At 40.5% G+C, this 27,960-nt stretch overlaps 1 protein-coding gene across 4 annotated transcripts; it reads left to right on the plus strand.

Annotated features, from left to right (window-relative positions):
* Nucleotides 1–683: 683 nt before the first annotated feature.
* LOC130608049 (RCC1 and BTB domain-containing protein 1) lies at nucleotides 684–26,416 on the plus strand. 4 transcript variants are annotated; one of them, XM_057425656.1, is made up of 12 exons: nucleotides 684–755; nucleotides 6,337–6,507; nucleotides 7,335–7,485; nucleotides 7,964–8,130; nucleotides 10,062–10,220; nucleotides 11,178–11,285; nucleotides 12,205–12,347; nucleotides 18,284–18,474; nucleotides 21,169–21,295; nucleotides 21,781–21,932; nucleotides 22,632–22,762; nucleotides 25,473–26,416. In XM_057425656.1, exons 2-12 carry the CDS (start codon nucleotides 6,364–6,366, stop codon nucleotides 25,611–25,613), a joined length of 1,614 nt encoding a protein of 537 aa, XP_057281639.1. In that variant the 5' UTR covers nucleotides 684–755; nucleotides 6,337–6,363; the 3' UTR covers nucleotides 25,614–26,416. The 4 variants fall into 4 exon arrangements, 2 of the variants coding, with proteins under 2 accessions (XP_057281639.1, XP_057281640.1); XR_008974441.1 differs by lacking the exon at nucleotides 21,781–21,932 and having other exon boundaries at nucleotides 25,473–25,610; XR_008974440.1 differs by lacking the exon at nucleotides 25,473–26,416 and having other exon boundaries at nucleotides 21,761–21,932.
* The last annotated feature ends 1,544 nt before the right edge of the window (nucleotides 26,417–27,960 follow it).

Genomic DNA, 27,960 nt, shown 5'->3' on the forward strand with positions numbered 1-27,960 from the left:
TCAGACACTACAGACCTGCAGCAGAACCAGCACATACCCCATCACAGCCCTGCTCGGCTCTGTCCGCGGAAGGAGGCCTGGGCTGCTTGCGACTTCATCTCATTCTCTCCTCACCCTCACGCCAGTGAAGGTGTGGAGGCAGAAAGATGCCATTCAGCCTTACCGCTAAAGGGAGCGGTGGTCGTGCCCGCCGGCCTGCCCCTGCCGCGGACCCAGCTACCGAGAGCAAAGACAAGCTCCTGGGCCCTCATGGGCGCCCTCAGAGCGATGCCTGCGCAGGGGGGGATACCGGCCAGGCCAGGCCAGGAGCCACAGCTGAGGTACCGAGAGGACAGGACGGGACAGCCAGGGGCAGGCCCCGAACAGTGACAGCCAAACCCGCGGAGGTTGAGCGGAGACGTCACGTGGTCGCGCTTACCGCGTCCAATAGGCGGTGAGAGGAGGGAGGAACTGCTCATCGTCGGACACGTGACGGCGAGCGCGAACGGTCAAGCGGGAGGGGTCCCTCCCGAGGCTTGCCGTCACGTGACACGCCCCCCAGTCGCACTCGGCCCCAGCCCGCCCCGCCGCTGTCACGTGCGCGGTGCAGGCTCCCACGCTGCGCCCCCAGTCGTGCCCGCTTAGCTCGCGCTGGGGCTGGCGCCGAACGGCCGTAACGGTTCCAACGGCCGGTAGCACAGCGGTTCTGGCGGGGGCGCCTCAGAGGCAGCGGGAGCGGCCGCGGGGAGCCCGCCGGGGAATGCCGCAGGGACCGGGTGAGAAGCGCTGGGCGCTGTGAGGGCCGCGGCTGGGCGGGCGCGGTGGGTCCTCGGTGAGGGGCGGCAGGGCCCGTGGAACCCGTCTGGAGGAGGAAAGGGTCCCGCTTACGTAAACAGGACTCGGTTGGGGGTCATCATGCGAGTGACTTGGCGAAGCTTGCCCTCGGTCCGCCTGTGACTTCTCCCGCACAGCCGTCTGAAAGGCTCTCTTCCTGCTTGACATAGCTCACAATATGTGCTCACAGTATGTTTTGGTTTGTTTTGTTTTGTTTTTTTCTGTTTCGTGGTGTTTCAGTTTATCCTTCCCTTTGTTGTCTGCTTCCTGAAGGCTCAACATCTTCTCCCCCTCGCTGGGCTCGTGAAAAAACACGAATAGTGTTTCTTCAGTTATTAATACGGTTCTTCTAAATTTAATATTGAATTAATATTTACTTTATAAAAGGAACATTCCGAGTTCTGATGTACAAAGTTTAACTGACCTCTTTCGGAAAGCATGTTGTCATCTACTGATGAAAGGTAAAATCGTATTGAGTCATTTAAACTAGGGGTGGGCTTATGAGAAAAATAAATGGAAATGTGTTTGAAACACGAAGGTTTTTAGGAAAAACAGCGTTTGGAAGATGAAGTAGTTCTTTAGAGCCTTAATGTGAATGTTTTCCTTTGAATGCTCTCTCTATGCATTGGTTCGGAATACAGGTATTGCTTTAGAAGATGTCTTGTCCTGAGTGAATAGTTCAGTAAGTTGCAGTGATGGCTCAGCTTAAAAAAAAAAAAAAAATGAAAAGAAGGCACATTGTGATTGTAACTACAGTTTTTTTATGGTGTGTGGATGATTGCTATCTTACTAAGGGTTTTTTCCTATGGCTAGAACAGTCTTATGTTCAGTAGTATTTATTTGCATAGTGTTTTTTACTTGTATCTCTTTCAGATGGTTACTCAAAACAAATAGGAGGTTTACTTGTCAGATCAGAAGGTTTTTCGTTCCCTTGCTTGCTCATAAGAGGCATCCAAAAATAAATCGTGCAGAGGTTTGAACACACAGATTTTGTCATAGAAATCTTGCCTTATGTAAGGTCTAAGGAAAGTAAGCTGAGGCATGTGATTTCAGGGAGTGCAATATCCTTGTGTCAGTAGGGAGAAAACCTCAATAATATGACTTGGGTCACACATCTAATTAATGTCAGTCGTATGTATTCTTTCCAAATTCTGTCTCAATACTGAAATATGAGATTAAAACACCAGACATAAACTGGAGAAAACATGGAGAAGATTAGTGTTACATCTAGGATTTTACTCTTTCTTGGTTGATGTGTACTTAAAAAGGTCAAGTGTGCCAGTTCTTTCGTGTTGATCTAAAGCCAGATATCCCAGCTTTTGTGTTCTCACTTCTGTTTATAATTCCTGTAGACAATTAGGAGAAATGAAGGCCTGACCCTGCAGTTTCTTTCTGTACTGGAGAGAATCTGCCCAGCCAGAATAAACTGCAGCACTGGAGGGGCTGAGGAAAGAGTGAGGCAAACAAACATGCAATTGTGTTGAAATAGTCTTTACAAATTAGGGGATAATCTTTGAGGAGTTAATTATAGTTTTTTTTGTTGCAATGACAATGGGTACTGTTTTCCTAGTAGGATATTGTGGTAGGCTGTTGTTATCTTCAGCGTGGATTTGTGTAGCTGAATATAAACTCTATAAAACTTCGTGTAAAATCATTTAACAAAACATTTTGTAACTACTGGTGGGTTTTCTAGTTTTGTTTCGTGTTGTTTTTTTTTTTTTCTTTAAGGCAGGGATGCATGTTTGCCTGAATGTATTGTTGAGAATCAGCCTGAATGCCTTTTCTTTAAAAGGCAAACTAGTGAGAAGTTGAATGCATAGGAAGCAATTTAATACCAAATTTTTGAAGGGCTTATGTGTCTGAAACCATGTGGGTTTTTTAAATCTCGAGCAAATCTAGATTTTTTTTTTCCCTAACCTTGTTGACTGCTCTGAGTTCAATTTCTTTTTATCCCACTGTACAGCCAGTTCAGTTTCCTTCTCAACAAGTCATCCTTTCTTGCTTTTTTTTTAGCCTCACTGAAATTCAAACAATCATCTTTGTTTCTGTTCCTGTTTGTATACCAAGATTGTTGGATAATTTTAAAGATGTCAAAGTAGTTAGAAGAGGGATTGCTGATATAAGTGCCCTCTGCTGGTTAGCTCTGCATTAGAGTAAAGGTACATGGTGTATAGTTGTTTATCACTGGATCATGCAGTAGAAATGAAAAGACAGTTAAAGGCAGTGACATACAGTATTTCTGAAAGCAGCTAACTACCAGAGCACCAAATTTAAGCTTTTGAGTTTTATACTCATAAGGCTTTCAACTGCAGTTAACTTAAAATCTAGATGTTGATGTGTGACAGGTATGCCTCAGAGCTGCTGCTGCTGCCGTGTTGCATATGGAATCTGAACAATAGCTTGAGAGTTAATACATTGAAACAGCTATTTGCTTACAGTTTAAAATAACCATTACTTTGGACTAAATCTAGTGCATTTGCTACTACATTTGCACATACAAACTTTCAGTTAGGATGCAGACAGTGCATTATATGTAATGTGGCAGGGTCCAGGCCTCTATGTGATTATCAGGAGACGTAAATAATAACCTTAGCTCTCTTACTGATGCAGTACACAAATGGTGAGTGAAGGATGCTGTGTTTCTTTGTGCCACTGCTTGCAATGACCTGACTGAAGTCTCCTAGATCAGCCCTTCATAGCAAACGTTTGCCCAGAAGAAACTCTGCACACACCTTTCCCCTTGTATCTAGGCAAACGTTGTGCAAGGGTGGAGTTTGAGTGTGATTGGTGTGAGAAGTTAATCACTGTATTGCAGAGTGTCTGCCCTTTTAGAAAGCATGCAGTATGTCTTAGAGGATGCTACAATTAATTAGATTTCTGTTTTGGTGGTGCTTATGCCTAGGTTGGGCACTTACTTTTTGTGGAAATGGAGAATAAGTAGTTAAAGCAGTATTCCATGCAGAGTTAAAGCTCAGGAACAGTAAGTCCCAGAACTTTCAGGTTTATGTGTAATTTCACTCATTTAGATATAAGCAGGAACAAAAATAGCTGCTGTTCCTAGTGTAAAAATGTTGCAACTGAATAATGACAGGTACTCCAACAAATGGCAGCATGTAAGGGCAACATTTAATAGTTGTAGAGGAAGGGAAAAGGGTCTGTGTTTAGGAGAAACAGTGCGTATTATATAAAAACCAAGAGATGTCTTCTGTTTGTTTAAAGATTTTTGTGCTAAAGTTGGAGAGGTTTTAGGCTTGAGATCTATTAAAGAAACTAGCTTGGCAGTGACAGATGAGTTGCCATTAAAAGCCTTTTAAGGAAAACCTTTGAAATAACTTTGTAGGGTTGTAGTAATAGTTGAAATTGGAAATATACAGCACTGTTTTAGATAAAGCAGTATTACATAAGTCAGAATGAACTTCTGTGGATGAACATCTGTGGATGGAGTTCATTGCTCATGTCTTCAATCTGGAAATTCTTGTGTGCTTGAAAGCTTTTCTTTTATCTACGGGTATTAATTTGTCTGACAAGATACCCAGTTCAGCTTTGAGGCATAAAAAATGCAGTGTGACTTGGACAGGTTTGAGAAGTGCTTGGAAATGTTTTGTTGAAGAGGAGTGATTAACTGAGTCGTACAGTAGTGGAAAATAAGCCAAGCCGATTAAAGACCTAGTGCAGAGATCATTAAGAGGAGCACATTTTAAACTGGATATTAAGGATAGAATATATTCTCAGGGTGCTTTAGAAGTTGTTAATTTACTAGGACATTCTCCATCAAAATAAGATTTTTGTCTTCGTATCTTAAATTGATAGGATATGTTGAAAAGAACTTCTGTGAAGAAAATAGTGTTTTGTAATATCCAATTTATAACAGTCTTGTGCATTGCTAATTGTACATTATACAAGGCAAAATAAATAGGGAAAGTCAGAAGGAACAATTACTTGGTCTGCGCAAATGAGCAAGTCAGCACTGTCTCCTTTTAACTGATTGACAGTGTCATGTTAAGAGATTTGCCAAAGCAAGGTAACAGATCTTGGCACCTGGCGGCCTGAGTTTGTAACGTGACTAGAAATTAAGAAGGCTTAAGCGCATTGAGATCTGTTTAGCTGCGCAGAACGTGCTGTGGTCTCGATATCACATAGACTTTTAAAAGCTGTTCTACAAATATAATTAGTATGAATGTGCCATCTGGAGACTTCAGGTGTTTTCAAGACCTGCTTCAAATCTGAAATGTAGCATGAAGGCAGGCTCTTAGTGGGAGAAGTGCCTGTAGAGTAGAGCTGGGTTTGTTGGAGCAAGGTTACAAAACCTAATCAGGAGACAAGTCTGGGTTTTGTTTGTGTTGGTTTCTTTTTGCATACAAATTTCCAATGTGACCCCAGTGTTTCTCAAACTTCTTAAAAATATAACAAGCCCCCTCCTTCCACTAAACATCTGCACTGAAAGACCTGTGCTTTGGGATTGACTGCTGGTTTTGAATAGCTTTCTGAAGCCGTGTCTTGGTTTCAGCAGTTTTGAAAATCATCAGAACCAAATGATTTATCTTTTTTTTTTATGATTTACTGTAATTTCTTTCATGTCACTGACATTCTGTGGCATTCTCTATCTAGTGCTTTTAAGATCTCACAAAATTTGCTGATACTCTTGAGCATGGATCATAGGTTGGCAGTGGCAGAATCCCTTCAGGTTATGAGCAATGTTACAGTTTTTATGTGCAGGATTGAAAACCTAGATAAGCTCTGTGTGCTTGTGTTGACTGTCAGCTTTGTTCTTGACCTGGTGCAATTGTCCTAGGGAGACTGGGAAGATGGAGCATTGTGGAAGGATGGTTTGTGTAGTCTGTGTTCATTGACAGATAATGTCTATACCCAGTTCATATTTCCAGCTTTTCATGTTGTCAGTCTGTTTTTAACAGATTATGACAATTTTACTTGATCAGTTCTCTCTGTCACTGCTTAATTGTACAAACTTGTGAGTTTATCTCATGCTTTTGTGCTCTCACAAATAGTTTTTGATCATAAGAAAAGATTTTGATTATGCAAGAGATGGCAGATTTATGTCATGTGCTCAACAGCTGCTTTATTTTTATTTGCAGATTTGACATACACATCAACAGCTCGCTTATATGGCATATATAAGTTGTAAGACTACAATAAAATTCGTGAGTGAAAATTTTATAAATAGGAATCCCAGCTGAAATGCTCTCTGAAAATTCCCTCAGAAGTCCCCTCTGCCACAGGGGGTGTCACAAAGTTTGTATGTTTGATTGTAGAACAGCAGATGTTCAGTTGTATCAATTACAATTTACTTATTCTGTTAAGAAAAGGCCTGTTCTTCCAGCATCCTACCAGTGACTTGCTATTTGTCCACCTTCATTCATACATGATTACCTATTTCTTGCAGAACAGAATGTTATACTTTCAAAGCTGCAACACGTGTTTTCTCCCACTTAAAGGAAGTTTTCTTACTGCCTGCTGATTGAAGCGCAGAATACACTTTCTAATAAGTTTCTGTTTTTATTACAGCAGTGTCATCTTACTTGTAGAAACATTATGACACACAGCAGCATCATGGTGGATGTAAGCAAGTGGCCAATATTTACCTTACTGTCACCTCAAGAAATAGCATCTATTCGGAAAGCGTGTGTATTTGGTACATCAGCCAATGAAGCTATATACGTAACGCACAATGATGAGGTAAGGCTGTGATAGACTGGAACATATACCCTACAATTAGTTGTTTTCATAGTCCACTGAATACTTGTAAATTAATAGCTTATCAAAAGCATTGTGTGAAAATTGTGTATTTCAAAATATGTTGGATGTAACTTTTAATTTCTTTTTTAGTCCTGTATGGGGACAATATAGATGGAGTATTTAGAAAACTTGCAAATGGCAAAGGCCAGGATGGATTACGTGCACTTTTGAAGACAGTCAGAATTCAAAAGAAGTTGTTGTAGCTTGAAATTAAGTGCAAGCGCTCCAGGTATGAAGATACGTAATTAGGTTATGGCTTGCTAAATAACAGTACAGCAGAAGATTATCTGTGGATTTTAATGATTCTGAAACAATGCGAGTTAGCATTGTGCTGCTGAAAGAGAACAAGCCAGGTGTTTTGGGGTGTATTAATGGGAAGGTTTCTTGTAAGACTGGGTAGAGTAGGACTTCATTTTTTTTTCCCCTAAGTCCTGTCAAAGCTGCCTGAAGGATGAGCCTCTCACAGTACAACTGTGGCTGCTCTTTGCAAATTGCTTTTAAAAGAAGGGTCTGTCTTCCACTTTCACAGTGTAATACTTCTTATAGTACAGTTCCCACAGATGAGAGGCCTTCATGGATGTGAAGAATTTAATTTCATCATTTAACTTCCAAAGTGTCTCCATGCTGGCTCTTGAGCTTGTTAACTTCCGTGAGTGAAGTCTCTAGCCCTCGAGAGTCCATAGTTTCATGAAGAACTGGAGATTGCCACATCTGTCCATACCTGAGTATAAATCACTTGAAATCAGTATTCCTCTGTTTTTTTTCAGGTATTTGTTTTTGGACTGAATTGCAGTAATTGTTTGGGAACTGGAGATAATCAGAGCACAATAGTACCAAAGAAATTAGAAGCCTTATGTGGAAAGAAGATTTCCAGTCTCAGTTATGGAAGTGGACCCCATGTTGTACTTTGCACTGAAGGTAGAAAATTAACATTTAGTATTGAAACATCAGTTATGGATTTTAAGTTCCACTTGCATTTAACAAGAGTGGGTTAACGTGTAATTGTATTTTGTTAATTAGGTAATGCACACTAAGGGTTTCTTATTGTTCTTAAGTGGAGCTAAAGGTACTCAGGAATAGGTAAAGCAAGTTTCCATTTCCATTATGTTGCAACTATAAAGCTTTACTCTTATCATTTATGACGTACTTAGTCTTACCTGTGCACTTCCATGTGTTTCCACAATAAACCTAGAGGTTTATTTTGTGATATGTGTATAAAATAGTTGCATATGAAGTATATAGTTTTTTAGTATAAAGATGATTTTTGCAATAGCTTTGCTCTTTGTTAATACCCTTTCACTTTCTTGTTGATGTTTTTAATCTCTTAGAATTCTGTCTATCTCAATTTCCTTGGAATTTTTGGTGGTTTTTATCATAAATGTCAATATTTTTGCAGATGGTGAAGTATATGCTTGGGGACATAATGGTTACAGCCAACTCGGGAATGGCACAACTAATCAGGGCATTACTCCTGTTCAAGTTTGCACAAATCTGTTAGTAAAGAAAGTGGTGGAAGTAGCTTGTGGCTCTCATCATTCCATGGCTCTGTCATTTGATGGGGATGTAAGTTGAAACCTGTTCAAATCTCTTAATCTCCTTCTTGATGTGAGTAGTGCAAGGGACCTTGCAGTCTGACATTTTCTCTGTAGTGTAGTTACAACATAACTTTTTTTTCTACTGTCTTAAACTAGGGTGTCCTTCTCTTCAGACCAGATTTGAAAACAACTCAAAGAAACACCCACCCACAAACCCCAACAAAAAAAACCTGTCCAACCACAAAAAAAAATGGGATAAAAGCTTAATAAACTATTGTGTCTTGCATTTGTGGTGTGTCCTACAGGGACAAGACCAGAAAGCTGTGTCACAGGTGAAATAATAGTTTATAAAGTGCATAATGTAACACTGATTTACTTGCTGTTCTGTTGTTTAAGAGGTATTATTGTGTTGTTTGTATTCACTGCTTACTTTGGTCTGTTTCTTGTAGTCTTCATGATTTCCAGGTTTTTACTGTGAAAGAATATTGTGCTACACACCTCTGAATACCTTTGTGTGTAGCTAATGAAAGAGAACCTGGTTTATAACCAGGTTTGCTTTGTTCTATTCGTTTACATGGCTTAAGGCTAGATGTCACAGGAAACACATAAAATTAGTTTCCAGTTAGTCAGATTTGAGCAATCTGTGCATATCTGATTTGAGTTGCATGTTACTGCACAGCGGAAAGCCTCGTTTCAGCTCTGCTTTAGCAAAAGAAGAGTTCTAATTTTAAAATCTTCCTAAAAATGAAAATGTAAACTACAAGTTTTTTTCATCCTGGTAATCTGAGCATGCCTCTATTATGGTTCAGTAGAGTCATAATGTAACAGTAATACAAAGTAGCAAATCAGTATTTGAGGGTAGGAAAGATGTGTTGAGTTAATTTAAGTGTTGTATTTGGAAGGAGAGCCTATTCTTAGGGGAGATCTTCATGCCATCACGTTTAACTTGGTTAAACCATAAAATCTGGTGTGTGTGCAAGAGGGAGAGGGTGTTCATGCATTAATTAAACTAGTGGTGCCAGCTACTGTAAGTGGCTGCTGTGGTGGCCATGCTGTCTCTTGTAATGAATGTCAGATGCTTGAAATGTCTGTGGAAGCGGGGAAGTTTCTTTGTATTTACCATGGAGTTGGGATTTACAGCTTGCTTGCCATTGTGGCTAGCTAATGTGCTATAAAACTGTCCTTAGCATACCTTGCAGTAGTTTAGTTTGTTTGTGCTCTGAGGTTTAATCTCTACCAGAACTGATTGTACAGAAAGCAGCAAAATATGTTAAGTAGAGTTTTACTTATAGAAAGATTTGGCTGCAGAAGCCCTTGTGTCTTGGTACATCTGGAGGGTCATTGAAGTTGTAAGTATTCATGGGAATACTTGTCATAATGTGCTGGTTTTGACTGGGATGGAATTAATTTTTTATTATAGAATCATAGAATGGTTAGGGTTGGAAAGGACCTTCAAATCATTTAGTACCAACTCCTCTGCCATGGGCAAGAGCACCTCACCCTAGACTGTGTCACTGAAGGCTCTGTCCAGCCTGGCCTTGAACACTGCCAGGGATGGAGCATTTATCTCTTCTTTGGGCAACCTGTTCCAGTGTCTACAGTAAAGAATGTCTTCCTTATGCTTCCTTGTTCATAGTAGCTGTTATGGGGACAGTCCACTAACTATGTTCTCTGTCTTGTAATCTGACATATGTTTAATACAGAAATATGTTCCTTTGTTTTCCTGTTGTAGTCAGATACTCCAGTTCTGTAGCAAGAAGCTGAAAAAAGTCCTATGTTCATATTTGCTAGCTCAGTCATATTGCTGTTTATAATTTTCAGCTGTTGAAATTTGATTTTAAGCATTTTAGCTTGTTCAGTAGGATAATTTACTCTGTCTGATAATAACTACAGTAAGATTATAATTTATTACTATCATTACGGCTTAAATTGCATTTTTTGTTTGTTTTTTATGGACAGCTGTATGCTTGGGGCTATAATAACTGTGGTCAAGTTGGATCTGGATCTACAGCAAATCAGCCAACTCCTCGTAGAGTTTCAAACTGTTTACAGGGTAAAGTGATAGTTGGCATTGCTTGTGGTCAGACCTCCTCCATGGCTATAGTAAACAATGGCGAGGTAAGCATTGCTGTGTTCTCATGGTCTCTGTTACCTGAACTTACAAGGTTAACCTTTGAACATGGAGAGATGCTGACATGGAGTGCTGAAGTTACAGAGTTGTATTGATAGAGTTATATTGATAACTTCTGTGAGATAAATTTAAGGAAAATTCTGCTATTAACTGGAAATACTGTCTTCAACAGATTCTTTAACAGATGTCTTAATTACGTTGATTTTTGAAAGTGTGCAGAGTTAAATAGTTAATCTTGCTACAAGAATACATTGATATATCCTGATTCTTAAGCACATGGCTTGACTGCCAGCAATAAAACTGAACCCAGCGTTTGCACATTGCCCTAGTATTCTGCAACTGTTCTGTTTCACAAAGGTTTATGGCACTATCTTGCTTCTAGGTATGAACTGTAACCTCAATCTTACTACATTTCATCAAACTTGGAGTGTAGCATTTCTTTATGGCTGGAGGGACTGTAAAAGTCCTGTGGTTGAGATAAGCTTTCATTGTACATATTTTTGTCTTGATATGTCCACTGTAACAAAACTAAGTAAAAAACAGAGCCAAGCTGGGAACTTCAGTTTAAACTAATCCAGTAGCTAACCAGCTGATCAGAGTAACTAATTTCTTTTCTTATTTAAAAAAGAAAGTAATAATGAGAAAGGAAGGTGTAGAAGTCCACTGAAATGTTGACGCTATGGCAGAGACTTTGGTGTACTGCAAAATTTCTAGTGCTTTAATGACAAATATATTTTAAACACAGGATGGAAAAGTTGAGTGCAGTCAATCGTAGTATATTTAATGTCTTTCAGCCTTCTCAATACTGCTCTTGAAATAATGTACAGTGTTTTTTTTCCTAAGATGTACTTTTCTGACTTGTGTTTGATACTAAGTCTTAAATGTTCTGTACTTCTGCTGAGGAGTGGCTTTATTTAATTTTTTCATTTTCCTTTTGCAACCAGGTGTATGGCTGGGGTTACAATGGTAATGGTCAGCTAGGTCTTGGAAACAACGGCAATCAACTAACACCATGCAGAGTGGCAGCGTTACATGGTGTATGTATACTCCAGGTATGTCTAATGTGGGAATGAAAATGCATTCATGTTACTAGCATCTGCTAAAACAGTATTTTTGGAATCATATGCCTGCTTCTAGATATCACAGTTCAAATACTGATTTTTTTTATCTCCTGTGAATTTTTTTAGGCTTATGAAAAGTGCAAGTAAGCTGTAAAATACTTGCTTTTGTAAGTGTTCTGAATGATTTAAAGTTAGCTAGTGTAACTATGAGTAAATTATGCTATGGATATATATTGCATTTTTGTTATAAACCTGAACAAAATGCACTAGGCAAAGACAAGAAAAGAAGGGGAGCAAGGTATTCAAATTATATTCTACATGAATAGTCTAATTAGTCCTTCAGAAGTGAGAGGGAAAAGGAAAATGAGTTGTGGTGTGGGTTTGGTTGTTTGTCGGTGAGTTGTTTTTGTTTTCCCCAGCTAAAGAATTAAACTAAAATTTGGGACTTCCCAGGGTTTTAGTAAGGTTCTGTGGAGCCTCCTGTGATAACTTGGGTTGAATGGTTGTTGGCTGTTGACCTGCAGTTCTCATAGTTTGTACTGTATTAAAAATATCAAATTCTGAATATATTTCAGAGTTACAAGACATAATGATAGAGTTCACCATTTGTGTGACGATTCTGCAACTGAAAGCAACTAAAAGCAAGTAAAAGGGAGACTTTGCAAAAGTGTAGTAAATAATTTATGAGTAACCAATGAGCATTAATGAATTTGGGACTTTTCTGGTATTTACAGTTAATGTATTTTGTTAGCTTTAAATACCGAGAAATAATGCATAGTAGCGCTAAATGAAGAATGCCTGAGAAATTTAACATCAGCTAGACAAAGGCAGTGCTTGCTATAATTGTATTTCTCATTTCTGATTTTTTTTTTTTTTTTTTTAGTAGTAATGCTTATATATTTACTTACAGATTGCCTGTGGCTATGCGCACACACTAGCACTAACAGATGAGGGCTTGCTCTATGCCTGGGGAGCTAACACTTATGGGCAGCTGGGAACTGGCAATAAAAGTAACCAGCTAAGCCCGGTGCAGATCATGATGGAAAAAGAAAGGTAATCTTGCTGATGCTGTTTCTGGATTGGTAAATCTGAGCATGTGTTATGCAGACTCTAGCACTTGAAGCATGCTAGTGTAGGGCATGGTTGATTGTTTTTCTATGGCAAATGTTAAAAGCATAGGAAAGAATGGTAATTTGTTGTTTACTATAGACTGAAAGCTTTTTACTATCTGTAATGATTATTGAAAGTAAACATGCTTTTTATTTACCTCATACTGAAAGATAATGGATGACTGTTAGGCTATTCTAAATATGGTTGCTTTGGTTAAAAATATGCAGTTATGAAATCAACAAGCCAAGCTTTTAAGCTGTATTGAGGCCTATGTTTAACAAATAAAAAGGGGGGGGGGGGAGAAGCACTGTCTTTGTAAGAAGTGACATGAGGAAAAAACAGTTTTCTGAAAGGCTGACAAACCATGTAAACACAACTCAATTTGCAAGGTTGCTAGAGCCAAGGACTGATAACAATACTTTTATCAGTGGTACCAGTTAGTAGTTTATAGTTTCTTAGTTTTCTAGACTCATAAAAGAATTGCCCTTACCCTTGTACCCCTTCTTCCAGCACCCTTGTCATCCTCATATTTAGGATGGCTTTTGTTCACTACAAGCTTGGACCTCAATCCCATTCTCTGGGCCCATGTGTATACCTATAGATTAATGTACCTCAATTTGGAAACTTCTTAATCCATAAATTCCTTAACCTGTAAATCTCTTAACTTGTAATCTCCACTTAACTAAGAAGCATTTGTGGTTGGTTTTTGTCCTCCATTTCTGAACTGTCCTTCTGGGAAGTCATTCCTATTTTTCCTGTTTCTCACACTTAAATTAAAAGCTGCACAGAACTGAGATTGTTTAAGAGCTTAAAAAGGGGTGGAGGTGAGAAAGAAGAAAGGAACCATTGCAATAGAAACTACTGACGTTAGGCTGGCTTGTCTGTGAAGGAACTGACACTAGCATAGCAAAATAGAATCATAGAATCATAGAATAATTAGGGTTGGAAAGGAACCTTAAGATCATCAAGTTCCAACCCCCCTGCCGTGGGCAGGGACACCTTACGCTAAATCATATCACGCAAGGCCTCGTCCAACCTGGTCTTGAACACTGCCAGGGATGGAGCATTCACAACCTCCCTGGGCAACCCATTCCAGTGCCTCACCAAACTCACAGGAAAGAATTTCCTCCTTATATCCAATCTAAACTTCCCCTGTTTAAATTTTAACCTGTTACCCCTTCTCCTATCACTACAGTCCCTAATGAAGATTCCCTCCCCAGCATCCCTATAGGTCCCATTCAGATACTGGAAGGCTGCTATGAGGTCTTCACGCAGCCTTCTCTTCTCCAGGCTGAACAGCCCCAACTTTCTCAGCCTATCTTCATACAGGAGGTACTCCAGTCCCCTGATCATCCTCGTGGCCCTCCTCTGGACTTGTTCCAACAGTTCCATGTCCTTTTTATGTTGAGGACACCAGAACTGCACACAATACTCCAGGTGAGGTCTCACGAGAGCAGAGTAGAGGGGCAGGATCACCTCCTTTGACCTGCTGGTCATGCTCCTTTTGATGCAGCCCAGGATACGGTTGGCTTTCTGGGCTGCGAGCACACACTGAAGCCGGCTCATGTTCATTTTCTCATCAACCAACACCCCCAAGTCCTTCTCCACAGGGCTGTTCTGAATCTCTTCTCTGCCCAACCTGTAGCTGTGCCTGGGATTGCTCCCACCCAGGTGTAGGACCTTGCACTTGGCATGGTTAAACTTCATGAGGTTGGCATCAGCCCACCTCACAAGCGTGTCAAGGTCCCTCTGGATGGCATTCCTTCCCTCCAGCGTATCAACCGAACCACACAGCTTGGTGTCATCGGCAAACTTGCTGAGGGCGCACTCAATCCCACTGTCCATGTCAGTGACGAAGATGTTAAACAAGACCAGTCCCAACACCAATCCCTGAGGAACACCACTCGTTACTGGTCTCCAGCTGGACATTGAGCCATTGACCACAACTCTTTGTGTGCAGCCATCCAGCCAGTTCTTTATCCACCGAGTGGTCCATCCATCAAATTGATGTCTCTCCAATTTAGAGACAAGGATGTCATGTGGGACAGTGTCAAACGCTTTGCACAAGTCCAGGTAGATGACATCAACTGCTCTACCCCTGTCCATCAGTTCTGTAGCCCATCATAGAAGGCCACCAAATTGGTCAGGGAGGATTTCCCCTTAGTGAAGCCATGCTGGCTGTCACCAAGCACCTTGTTGATTTTCATGTGCCTTAGCATGCCTTCCAGGAGAATCTGCTCCAAGATTTTGCCAGGCACAGAGGTGAGACTGACTGGTCTGTAATTCCCCAGGTCATCCATTTTCCCCTTCTTGAAAATGGGGGTTATATTTCCCTTTTTCCAGTCGTCGGGAACTTCACCTGACTGCCATGATTTTTCAAATAAGATGGACAGTGGCTTAGCAACTTCATTTGCCAGCTCCTTCAGGACCCGCGGATGGATTTCATCAGGACCCATGGACTTGTGCATGTTGAGGTTTTTAAGATGGTCTTGATCCAGTTCCTCTCCTACAGTGGGCCCAAGGTCTTCATTCTCACAGTCCCTGCATCTGCCTTCCAAGACTTGGGTGGTGTGGTCAGAGCCTTTGCCAGTGAAGACTGAGGCAAAGAAGTCATTCAGAACCTCAGTCTTCTCCAAATCCTGGGTAGCCAGTTCTCCTGAGAGCTTCCTGAGGGGTTCTCCCTAGTCTGTTTTTTATTTGCTATGTACCTGTAGCATCCCTTCCTGTTATCTTTAATACCTCTAGCTAAGTTTAATTCTGACTGGGCCTTAGCTTTCCTAACCTGGTCCCTAGCTTCCCGGACCACATCCCTGTACTCTTCCCAGGCCGCCTGTCCTTGCTTCCACTTATTATAAGCCTCTTTTTTCCTTTGAATTTTCCTCAGGAGCTCCTTATCCGTCCAAGGAGTTCTCCTGGCCCTCCTGCTGCACTTCCTTCTAGTTGGGATGCAACACTCCTGAGCTTGCAGCAGGTGATCCTTGAATATCAACCAACAGTCTTGGGCCCCCCTGCCCTCTAGGGCTATATCCCATGGAACCTTCCTAAGCAGGTTCCTGAAGAGGCCAAAGTCTGCTCTCTTGAAGTCCAGGGCAGTGAGCTTGCTCCATGCTCTTCTCACTGTCCTGAGGATCTCAAATTCGAGCATCTCATGATCGCTGCATCCAAGGCTGCCCTGGAGCGTCACATTTCCAACCAGCCCTTCCCTGTTGGTGAGCACGAGGTCAAGCATGGCACCTCTCCTTGTCAGCTCCTCTGTTACTTGCAGAAGGAAGTTGTCTTCCACACAATTGAGGAACTTCCTGGATTGCTTGTGCTGGTCTGTACCGTCCTTCCAACAGATGTCAGGGTGGTTGAAGTCACCCATGAGAACAAGGGCCTGTGAGCGTGAGGCTTTTCCTATCTGCCTATAGAGTGCTTCATCCACAGGTTCTCCTTGATCAGGTGGTCTGTAACAGATCTCCACAGTAATGTCTCCCATAGCTATATTCCCTTTAACCCTGACCCACAAACTCTCTGTGGACTGCTCACCTGTCCCCAGACAGAGTTCCATACTCTCCAGCCTATCCCTAACATAAAGGGCAACTCCCCCTCCCCGCCTGCCAGGCCTGTCTTTTCTAAAGAGCCTGTAACCTTCCATTCCAACACTCCAGTCATAGGAGCCATCCCACCATGTTTCTGTGATGCCTGTTATATCATACCTCCGTAGATGTGCACACATCTCTAATTCCTCTTTGTTCCCCATGCTATGGGCGTTTGTATAGAGGCATCTGAGCCGAGCTCCAGATGAAGCCGGCTCATTGGCTGGAGCCAATGAAATACTATTTTTAAAAGCACTGAAACAGAAATATGTATGTTTGCAAATAGAGCAGCTTTGTTTTCTTGGCAGTTTATTTCTCAAGTGAACTAAGGGGAACTGTTGCATTTAGTGTTGTGTATGTGAACTCAAGCATGGAACTGTAATAATGCTGGCATTTGTTCAGGGACTCAAGGAGGGAGAAAATACAAAATTTCTGCTTGGCATCTAAGGGCGATGTAAGTCACTTGAACTTACTCATCTTGCTTGATGCAGCTCCCTTGGAAACAGTGCTGTAAGTGGGTGAGCTGTCATTTCCCATGAAGCATGTTACTGCTGCTTCTCCTGGTCTTTTCATTTATAGCACTCTTTTGTCATTTATATGTAATGCTGGTGACAGTTCCTTAGGAAGTGGCATATGATGCTATCTCGAAGAATATTGCACATATAGCTTGTAAAGAACTTTTAGACTTTGTGTTAGCTTGGAGGAGCAGTTATGAAGGTCAGCTTCCTGAATTCTGATGTGAAGTGTTTGCTTAACATGTTATCCTGTGCACGTACTGTAAGTATTCAGTACATGTACTATGTATGTGTTACAATACATGTTCTACTATACTTTTTAAGTATAGCATAGTTTGCCTTGGAAATAAGAATCTGTTCTGCTAAGGGAAGAAAGTTTGGGAAGGAAGTAGTTTAGGTGGACACTTAAGATGAAAAGTTGTCCCTGAAATAATTGCTTTATGATGTCTCTTGCAGAGATGCTGAAATACCATAATGTTGCAAACAAGTTCTGAAGTTGATAATGGTTTAAAATAACCTGTTAGTCTGTTATCTGCCAGAAATAACTGATACATACACTGAAAGTTGTTGGAGATTCTTCCTGTGTTTTATCTTGAAAAAGATTTTGCACTTAAAATGAGGGCTTTGTGCTAAAAAACCTTTTCACCAAAAAGCCAACTCTCCATGTTATTGTTCTGTAAAGGAACAAACATTTTGATATGTACATCCGTAGATTGCTTGGAAAGACATTTATTTGTCCCAGTTGATCTGTTTCTGGCACAAAAGCATGAAATCCTCTGATGCAGTTTTAGCATGGAATAAAACCAGGAAAGTGTAACTTTTATTTTGAACTAACACTGGAACTTCCCCTGGTTTTTGCTTGTTGTGTAAACAGAGACACTGGAAACATCCTTGCAGTCCTTTTTAACGGAAGTGTGGTTCTTCTCAGTTCTTGTAATGTTTCAGATGGCAAGGTAGGGATTGCCTGAGCAGTGGGAGAACAGAATAGATAAGTGTGCATCAGCAGCTCTACTATTTTAAGGAACTATGTGAGGTGGGTGAAAATACTATATAGACTTCATTTGAAAAACAGCCATAGCTCTCAAGAATATGAAGTGTGTGTGTGTTCACCTCTCCTCACATGAAGCATTGTCCATGTTCCCTGCTGAACTTCAGTGTTGAGGAAAGGAAACTAGCAGCAAAATAAGGAGGCAGAAATACAAGCAGTAGGTCACATCTCTGTCTAAATAAAAAAAAAGAAAAAAAAGGGAGGGGTTAAAAAGAGGGAGGTAGAAGGGTTTCTTAATAAAGCATTTATTGAAAAACACCAAAGAACTTAATGTGAGATGATTTTTACATCTGTTTGAGAGATGTTCTGAAAATTGTTCTGTAAAAATCTTAGTACTAAAACTTTTCTGCTTATTCCGGAACTGGAAGTTTCATCAGCTCCATAAGCATTTCTTTTTGAGAAAAAGTGATGTGCATTGGTTTTAAAGGGGAAACCAGAACTTGGTTTTTTTTTCGTCTCTTTCCCATCTTTATGGAAGAAAAGGAGGAATGTCAGATGATGAGAATGACATCATTGAAGCAATACATAAGTATAGTAAAATCTACCAGCAAGCTGAAAATGTCATTGCAGTTTCAAAATATCTATTCTAACAGTATCATCACATTCATGCAGGGCAAAGAAAGAGATAGTACAGGAGTCTAGATGCATAGTTTGGTTGGCTGTTATTTTGGTGAGGTATTTGGAAAGTCACTTGATTCTGTACCTGTAAGTATCTTACAAGGGTTCTTCTGTTCACAGGGTTGTGGAGATTGCTGCCTGCCACTCTGCTCACACATCAGCTGCCAAGACCCAGAGTGGCCAAGTGTACATGTGGGGCCAGTGCCGTGGGCAGTCCGTGATCCTTCCCCACCTCACGCACTTTGCCTGCACTGATGATGTGTTTGCTTGCTTTGCTACCCCGGCTGTTATGTGGCGTCTTCTGTCAGTAGGTGAGAATAAACTCTAACATGGCAGCCAGTGCTGTAATCTCTTGTGTACATTAGTAGTGATTAGTACAGGATACCACTCCTGTTTTAAGGAGAACTGGCACCATGAAGGATTGAATCTCTCTCTTATGTTTCATGTTAGGAAAGTAAAGTAACAGAATTCCAGGTTTTCTTTTTTTGAGATGATTTATCTCAACATGGTTTAATTTGACTTTTATTCAAAGACAGGCAGATTTATAAATAAAAGTCCCTCTAAAACAAGACCCGAATAGTTTCCTCTGTCGGAACTCTCTTTTTATGCTACCTCGGATTGCACTTTAGGATACAGTCTCTGTGACCAACAGATAAGCCCAATCCTTTCTTCTTGATTATCTTTGATTCACATTGTGCTAATTCTTTTTTGACCCCAAATATGCTATAAAGTGCTTAGCTTGTTTTTCCACTTCCTTGAAAACATGACGTCTTCATGCTCAAAACGTTAAGATGTTTTCATTTTAGACCTGCTGCTTCAGTTCTTAAGATCATTTAGGAGCTCTAATCTGATTTCATATTGACAACAGATCCTAATTTTGTTAGTTCCTGTACAAAATTGTTTTTGTGGACAGATCACATCCTGAGTGACCTTTCTGCAGTCTCAGTCTTTAACCTTGCATGTGATTTGTGCTAACCCTGGTTCTCTACCTTTTCTAACTTTTCAGTTAGCCGTGTTATCACATTCATAGAGGTCCAGATAACAGCATCTCGTGTATAGAGAAAAACTGAATAGTTTCACTAGAGAGAAAAGATTAGCTTGGAGTGATCTGCTTCTGGGTAAATCCAAGTCTTGTTTTATCCTACTCTTGCTTTCTTCATTTTCTAATCCTCTGTGGTAGGTGTTAGTCTTGTCCTCTGTAGAGGTCTGATGGTTGTCCAGTCTGTTGCCTGTTGCTGATAGTGAAGACTGTTTAAATGAATAAATCTCCCCAGTTTCACTACCTTTCAAGTTCTTGGTTTTTATGAAGTATTCCCAGACTGAGTATAACAACATGTTTTAACTTTTGTGTCTGCTTTTTAACTCCTCTCGCCTGTTGGGGGTTATTCCCTTCTTATTCTGATAATCCTACTTATTGAATATTTAAACCAAAAGCATTAATTGTGGGTGTATTTTTAATCTCCATCTTCCCCACCTTTTTATTCATACAAGTTAAAAAAAAACCTCTTTTCTTTCTATGTTTGGGGGTTTTTTGTTAGTGAGAGCTAACTCTGCATAAAGGTTGTTGTTCTGCTTCCAGTTATGATTGCTCTGCCAAAAAAAATGAATCAGTCACTCAGGATTGGCTGTGGTGAAGTACAAATCTGCAGCCTTTTTTGAGGAATGAACTTAAGATATTTGGAGTGAAAGTTGATCTGCTGCATAGCTTAAGCTAAGCTGATGACCTGGGAAGAAAAATCACATGAGCAAATGGAGAGGGATTGGAGCATGGTTTAGTTAGCCCTGGTGAGCTGCAGGTTCTGTGGGTGATCTATGTAAATTGTAGGAGTGTGTGGTCTTTGTGGCACAAACATGACTTGTCTGTTACAGCAATTTGTTACAGCAGTATTCCTTTCAAAATGACAACTAATTCAGCTGTCCCGAATGGTGAAAGGTAATTTGTGGATTGTATATGGATGAATAATCTGCAGTCCTGTGGGACACAGGAGGTAGACCACATCCCATTATAGTGGAAATCCACTTATTTTTCTTTTCCATACTTTGCCTCTTAGAGGCCATATGTTTTGAAACACACTTTTAAGATGCATCAGTGTAAGCTTCAAATAGTGGCTTAAATTAGTTTTTCTAGAACTTCAGAGATCTTGTTTTAACCACAAGTCTGAGCTATCTTATGCTGCAACTCTTGTATGATTTCTAGAGACATAGAATGGGACCCCTGTGGGACCAGTGCCATGAGCCTTAATGTGAAGGACTGTCAAAGAGCTGAGAGCTTTAATCCACTTCCAAAATTGCCAAAGTCCTATGTCCTTGGTTGTACCAAGCATACAGTATCTACTGTCACTCTTCTTCAACAGCACTGCTGTTAGGTTTTGTGTTGTCATAATTGACTAAGAACCTGAGTATAATGGTGTCAGTGATAATTCATGCTCTTGAGCCTTGGCAAAGACCTTGACAGACAACCTGCAGGCTATATCCGGTCTGCCAGCACAAACAAGTGGCAACTGGTAACACATTTTCTTACTGTTTAGGCCACACCATGTCAATGCAGCAGAAGTACTGTACACTGTGTCTCAAGTTGCAGGTGATGCTGTAGACTCCCATTAAGAGCAGTGTGCAACTGCAGAGGTAGTTTGCAGGTTGTGGATCTGAGCTGACTAGCATGAGCACTAGCAGTGCGCTGTGAGGAGGCTGGCAACCTCATGAGTGGTGCCCAGGAGGAGAAAGTTCTCCAGGTGCTTTCCATGGTGTTCTGCTACCTCTGTGCAATGAGCTGGAACGGGAATTGCTGACCCCTGCTGCCTGTAGCTGGCTTGTAGCAGCCCTTGCCAACAGGAAATAGTACTGGATTAATTCATTCCTCCCATTTCACCGTTTAAGCCAGTGGAGCTCTAATACTGACCTATTTTCCTTAACATGCTCTTAGTTGAGCTTCTAGCATTAGTTAGTGATGTGTATGTTCTAAGAAGCTTAACATGTTTTTGTTTGTTTTCAAATTGTTTCTGTAGAGCATGAGGACTTTTTAACAGTAGCAGAGTCTCTGAAGAAAGAGTTTGACAGCCCAGAAACCTCAGACCTAAAGTTCCGTGTGGATGGAAAGTACATCCATGTCCACAAAGCTGTTCTGAAAATCAGGTAGTGGTCATGTTTCACAGCTCTTGGTTATTCTGTATAAACTCTTAGTATCACATCTAAGGTGGGGGGAAGTAAAGGATAGGGAGGGACTCCTAAACCTGTAATATATAATATCTATGTATTCATAATCACTTTAAATGAAGTGATTGTGAAAAGAGTTGAATCAAAACTCTTGTCTTAAAATGGTCCATAGTCAATTTTCAGTAAGCCCATCTGTTGTTCCCAGGATAATGAATTCTGTTAAGTTGGTCTCATTGCAAGGAATACATAGACATTTCTGTATCATAAATCAAATAAGAGTTTTATCTTGATGCATAACAATGCCCACAGTATTAGGAACCAAAATGTGGACCACTGGCTGTGATAGAGTATGGTAAAATATTTGTGAATATTGCAGAGTGCCCCAAATATGTATTTCAGGGGACTGTAATGTAATGTTCATGTGTTCATGTAATAGTGTTCCAGATTATGTCTTTGTCTCTTAGGTGTGAACACTTCAGAACCATGTTCCAGTCATACTGGAATGAGGATATGAAGGAAGTGATAGAAATAGACCAGTTTTCTTATCCTGTGTATCGTGCCTTTCTTGAGTACTTGTATACAGACAGTGTGGACCTTCCGCCTGAAGATGCAATAGGTATTGCTTATGGTCCAATTATGTTAGAAAGCAGCATCCAGAAAAACTGAGGCAGGGAATGCAGTATATATATATTAATACAAGCTTCTGGTCTGGTCTGGCCTATAATGCATTTTACTGGTGATTAATTAGCCTGTCTTAAAAATACTGTTGTAGCAAATGTTCCGTGGCAAAACTGGTGCATATTTAGAAATAATCTGTGAGCATTTTTTTCAAATTTGGGAGAGAAACTGTTTGGGTTAAAATACTTGAATATTTTACTAAATTGAGTCAGTTATTGTTCAGGGTAATATCAAAGAATCTCAGTAGATCTAACATAGAGGAAACTTGGACAGCAGTGCAAAGAGCAAGCCGTAATTCAGGCACAGATTTTTGTGATGGTAGCTTTTTGCTCATGTTGTGCTGCTTGTTCTGTGATATTTCCACTCTCATAAGCAGTTAGGTGTGCAAAGCAGGAGAACAGCTTGTGTATTTGGAGAGATTAACAGGATTATGGCATGAGGGAATAAAAGGCCTTTCTTCTTGTGTAACAGTAAAATTCATTTTCCTGATAGTGGCCCACTTGCAAAAAGCATCTTTCAGAGCCATAGAACATTGCACACAGAGTGCAGATGCAGTCTGTGCCCAGGAACATAAGCTGCTGTTCAAAGAGCAGAGATCGTTACAACGGACTAATGTACAATGGTGTTTTAATTGCAGGGCTTTTGGATTTGGCTACTTCTTACTGTGAAAATAGACTGAAAAAACTGTGTCAGCATATTATCAAGAGAGGAATTACTGTGGAAAATGCATTTTCGTTGCTCTCTGCTGCTGTCAGATATGATGCAGAGGTAAACTTCTAAACTTCAGTCTCTTAAATAGGTGGCTGCTTTCTGACTTAAACTATGGAGAAAAGCTGCCAGTTATTTTTTCATTAAGCTTGTTCCTTTACTATCTCAGATAATACTGTTTCCCATTGTCAGAATTTGAGAATGTTGAACTTAAAAAAACCCTGTATTTGCCATGAGAGATGTATCTTCCTCCACCCCCATAAACCAGTACTGAGAAGGTGGACTAGTACACAGATAGCTAAAGATGACTGAAGTTCCAGGCTGAGACTCATTATCTGTAAACGTTTGCATTGTGTAATTTCATGGTAAAGGGTTATGATGCTGTGCCAAACTTCATGAATTACTGTTTGGGGGGAGATGAAGATCACTAAACATTCGGAAACACTAACTCTGAAACAGGGGAGGGGTTTAAATACAAAACAAAACCACTAACATTGAGAAAAGCAGTCTTGTAAGCCTGAAGTTACTAAGGTGTAAGGTTATGTGTTGTATGTGTTGCCATATGGTGGTGGGTTTGGGGACTGAGTGCATTTAGGTTTCTTTTGTTGGCTTGTTTTGTTTTAGCTACCATTAAATACACTTTCAGTCTTCACAGTGTGACAAAATGGCAGGATAAGAACTCCTTTGTGGGCCTGATAAATGTTGAGGACAGAGAACAAGTGTGTGAAAAGGGGGGAAGGCTAGAGAAACTTCTCTATTGCACCATGTCTGACTTCATTACTACATCGCTAACATGCTGCTTTGTGGACTAACCAGGATGTATTCCTGGTCTTGCTGTGGTTATTTGTGTTCAGCGTAGTATCTGTACATCATGTTTGCAACTTTGGTTGGCTTGCTACTTATGCTTATAAAGCAGTTTTGGTACTCAGTGTATCAGCTCATTGCGTTTTCTTGTACTTAATACCCAGTGATTGGCGTGAAAGTGCCCTAACTTATTTCAGAACCTTGTGTGTTGCTTTTTTGATAACACCTTACCTAAAGGGCTGTGTTAGTGTCTGAATTGTAGCTTCAGTTCTACTGTGAATAACAATTTCTTTGGTGAGATTTCATGGAAAATAGGAAAATTTCCACATTTTAGCCTCAAAAGATTGTTTAAGGGATGGGTGTTCAGTGTGTGATTGATTCTGCTTTTAAAGTGTAGGAGAAATCCAGTTACTGTGCCTTGGCTGTACCTCACTAGCAAAATGAAGTTAGAACCATAGGCTTAAATGGTACATCAAGGAGAGAATGGGTGACACCTAGGGTTTGTTTTTTAAACAAAAAGTGGTTTTTACGTGCAGTAATGCTGGATGGGAGCTTGAAATTGCTTGGGTGATGTAGTGCATTCAAGGAACTGCATCTGGAAGACCACAGTTAAAAGAAGCTGCTTTGCTAATTTGAAATACCTCTATGACACAAAACTCTCCTATACTTTCTTTTGGTGACTGAGTTGAAGTGGCTAGAATTACGTCATGTGTGGCTGTTTGTAGTAGCTCTTAAAATAATCCTTGGATGTACCTCGTGCCTTTACTCATTTAAGCCTATATTTCAAGGATAATTTGCTGGGAGTGCATCCATCTGCAAATGAAATTCAGCCTTTTTTTTCAATACAGAACTTTTAAATATTCCAGAATTACTACTATTACAATATGTTTATTGTATGCTTTTGTTACATTGACTTGGAATATGATTTTTTTTAAATAAAGCAGTGCAAAATATTGTAATGTGTATGATGCAGTTTTGTTACAAATGCTAGCTCATTCTGCTCTTTAAAACCAAGAAAACCATCGGTGTTCAGTTCTAATAAGCTTGTCTTTTTTCATTGCACAGATGCCACACAAGCCAGGATCTGCAGCGTCAGAATGCCTGGTTTTAGGCCAGGATATATTTTTGTATTGTTGTTGTGTCAAGAACTCTCACTGGCACACAGTTGCTGTAGTGTTCAGTATTGTGAATATTAATCAATGGCTTAAAGAGCTCTGCAAATGTATTGTGCCTTCCTGCAGCGCCCCAGGTGCTGAGCAGCTGAGGAAGGGAGAGTTCTCACATGTGAAGTACTAGTTCTACAAACTTAAAACACAATAGAGGAATTAGAACAGGGTGGGGAGTTGCTATTTTGTAATTCTCCTTATAACAAGAGTCTGTTTCTAAGGCACAGAGAGGCCTTCTGCCTAAACTTAGCTTTAAAACTATCCAGTTAGTATATGCTTGCAGTGATCCTGGGGGACATGTAACTTCAAGGCTTTAGTTAAGCCCTTAACTAAGCAAGAAGCCAAGCAACCTTACAGATAGATAGATTTCAGTTTGTTACGGAACAAAAGAGCTGAATTTTCTAAATCCACAGTCTTGGTTATATATCATTACCCTGAGGTCTCCTGTTTGTATTGTGTTTTAGTAAATGTCAGTGAGTGCAGGTGAAACTCTTAAAGTGGGGAAACTTTTAAAATACATATTGCTCGTAACAGCTGATTTTTGTGACTGCAGCTACATAGTGAGAACAAGTTATGGTTACTGTGCCCCTTGTAACCATGATACATGGGTAGAATTATTATTTCTGTTGCATTTACATAGTGACTGTTTGGGGGAAAAGCATTGGGAGCCACTGGGTTAATGTGTTGGGCTCATCTGTAAAAATAAAGCATATACAGGTGTTTGTGCCTAAATGTCATTTTCTGTGCTGGAGAAAGTAAAGATAATGAGATTTTTTTCTTCTTTTCTTTTTTCTGCTTAGGACTTAGAGGAATTCTGCTTTAAGTTTTGTGTCAATCACTTGACAGAAGTGACACAAACCACAGCGTTTTGGCAAATGGATGGTCCTCTGCTAAAGGAATTCATTGCTAAAGCCAGTAAATGTGGAGCCTTTAAGAACTGAAATGAGGCTGTAAGTTATGGCTGTTTGCAGGGATTTTCTGCAGTTATAACAGCATGTTGTAACTGTACAGGTAAAATTGAGTGTTGCCTGGCTCTCATACCAGAAGATGTGAAAAGCCACAGTGGAAACAAAAATTTTCCATGCTCAAGAGTGAACTGTTATAAAATGTCAAGCAAAATATTCACTTGCATTTAGCAAACCTGGATAGTGGAACAAGTTCAAGATTTCAGCTGGAGAGAGGACACATGGTGGTGTGCAGAAGCTACCAGCCAGCATTGAGGATGCCTCTTTAGCCTGGGAAATCAAGAGTTCTAGCACTGCCTCTCAAGACTTCCAATTTCTTTGGGAGTTGGAGACTAGTCTGACTGTCACTTAAATAATTAACTCCCTGGGATTATAGAGAAGCAAATGGCATGGAAATCTCGTACTGCATTTGCATGATTGTGAATGACTTTGCCATTTGCTGCGTGTAATTAACCAAGCATCTGGTGCTTAGAAAAGTGTGCACAAATAATCCATCCGCAAAGCCTACACAAGTGACTTTGAAGAAAGGGGTAACTAGCAAATCTAATCAGAAGTCAGTCTCTGTATTTGAGTATACCTTAATATAAGCTGCAATGTATACTTCACATAATCCATTCAAGCAATATTTATAATGACTAATGGAAAAAATTTCCTCTTGAATGACTCCAGATTGCATCAGTTCCCTTGAAAGGGAAGGGATGCATCTTCTGAAAGCAGGGGGTTTGCATTTAAGTGTTGTCTAAATGTAAGCTACATGTAATAAAATTAACTTTTTTTTATACCTGTCACTCGTGAACTTCTTTAGCCTTTGAAGAAACTGGCAAGCTTTTTGTGTTACCTACAGCATAGAAGTTGCTTTACCTGAAAGAACAGCCTAGGTATGAATGACTGAGGCTTACCAGTTTCACTGTGCTTGACAAATACCTGTAATCTCAACTTCAGAAAAGGGTAGCTTTATTTGTAGACACCAGTGCTGACAAACTATGGCTCTTCCATATGTGACTTCAACCTTACAGCACATATGTATGGACACAGCCTTCTATTTTTACTGAATACTTTTAAGGTGCTACAGAGTAAAGCAGAGGATCTGGAACGTCAGAGTTGAAGTTGAGGTTAACTGCAGGTCTAAGTCTGGGGTTGTGACTGTGCAGAGCCTAGAAATTTGGGTGGTTGAGAGAGGCCAGGGAGCTTCTACAGCATGATGGAGTTCAGCCTAGGACAGGCTGACAGAATGCTTCAAAATGTGTCAGAAATGTTTCCAATAAACAACTTGTTTTGGATTGCAAATTCTAGGCTAAAGGTTGAGCTTGGCAGGGGGTGGAACACAAGAGTCCAGGACTTGTCCTCTAAGCTGCTCAGAAGCTCATCAGTAAATAGTGAAAAAGAGCTCATGTGAGCTTTTAAGTCTTTTACTAAAAATTTGTATCTTTGCCCCCCAACAGCAGATAAATCCAAGCTCCATGTGTTGTGGTTTAAGCCCAGCCATAAATCAGAACCATGCAGTCATTCTCTCACTCCCCTTGTGTCCTCCCCACCAACTCCTGGAGGGACAGGAAGGAGAGTCGAAAGAATGTTAACTCCCACAGGTTGAGATAAGAACAGTCCAGTAACACAAACTGCTACTGTTACCACCAATAATGATAAGGGAAATAACAAGGGAAGAGAATACAACCTCTCACCACCTGCCGACCAACAGCCAGCCCAACCCGAGCAGTGAACTCACCCTTCTGGGTAACTGCCCCCAATTTATATAGTGGGCATGACATGCTGTGGTATGGAATACCTCTTTGGTCAGTTTGGGTCAGGTGTCCTGACTCTGCTTCCTCCAGGCTTCCCCTCCTCCCTGGCAGAGCATGAGATTCGGATAGTCCCAAAGTCCTTGGTCAGAGTAAACATTACTGAGCAACAACTAAAAACATCGGTGTTACCAGCACTGTTCCCAGGCTGAAAGTCAAAACCACAGCACTGCACCAGCCACTAAGAAGAAAAACGACTGCTACTGCTGAACTCAGGACACCATGTTAATAAGACTCCTGTAGGTGGGAGTTGCTAGTGAATCCTTGGTGCAAGCAGAAGGTTATATTTCTAGCCCTGCACAGCCAGCAGGCCTGACTGTGTAAGCAAGTAAAAATACTGGTATTTTGTTGGGGCCATGGCCTCATAGTTCTACTTCAGGAGCTTAAGTTGTGAAAGTTGTTACTTTCCATCACCACCTTCATACAGAGCAGGACTTTTTACCAGTCACAGAGAGAGTATAAGTGTTTAACAACCAACAGCTCACTCTGGATCTGCGACTGAGAGGCAAGGTGCTGCTGAACCATGG

The sequence above is a fragment of the Pezoporus wallicus genome, unplaced genomic scaffold (genome assembly GCF_028554395.1).
Source record: "Pezoporus wallicus isolate ANWC-B61680 ecotype Strahan unplaced genomic scaffold, APGP_CSIRO_Pwel_v1 contig_787, whole genome shotgun sequence".
Classification (NCBI taxonomy): domain Eukaryota; kingdom Metazoa; phylum Chordata; class Aves; order Psittaciformes; family Psittacidae; genus Pezoporus; species Pezoporus wallicus.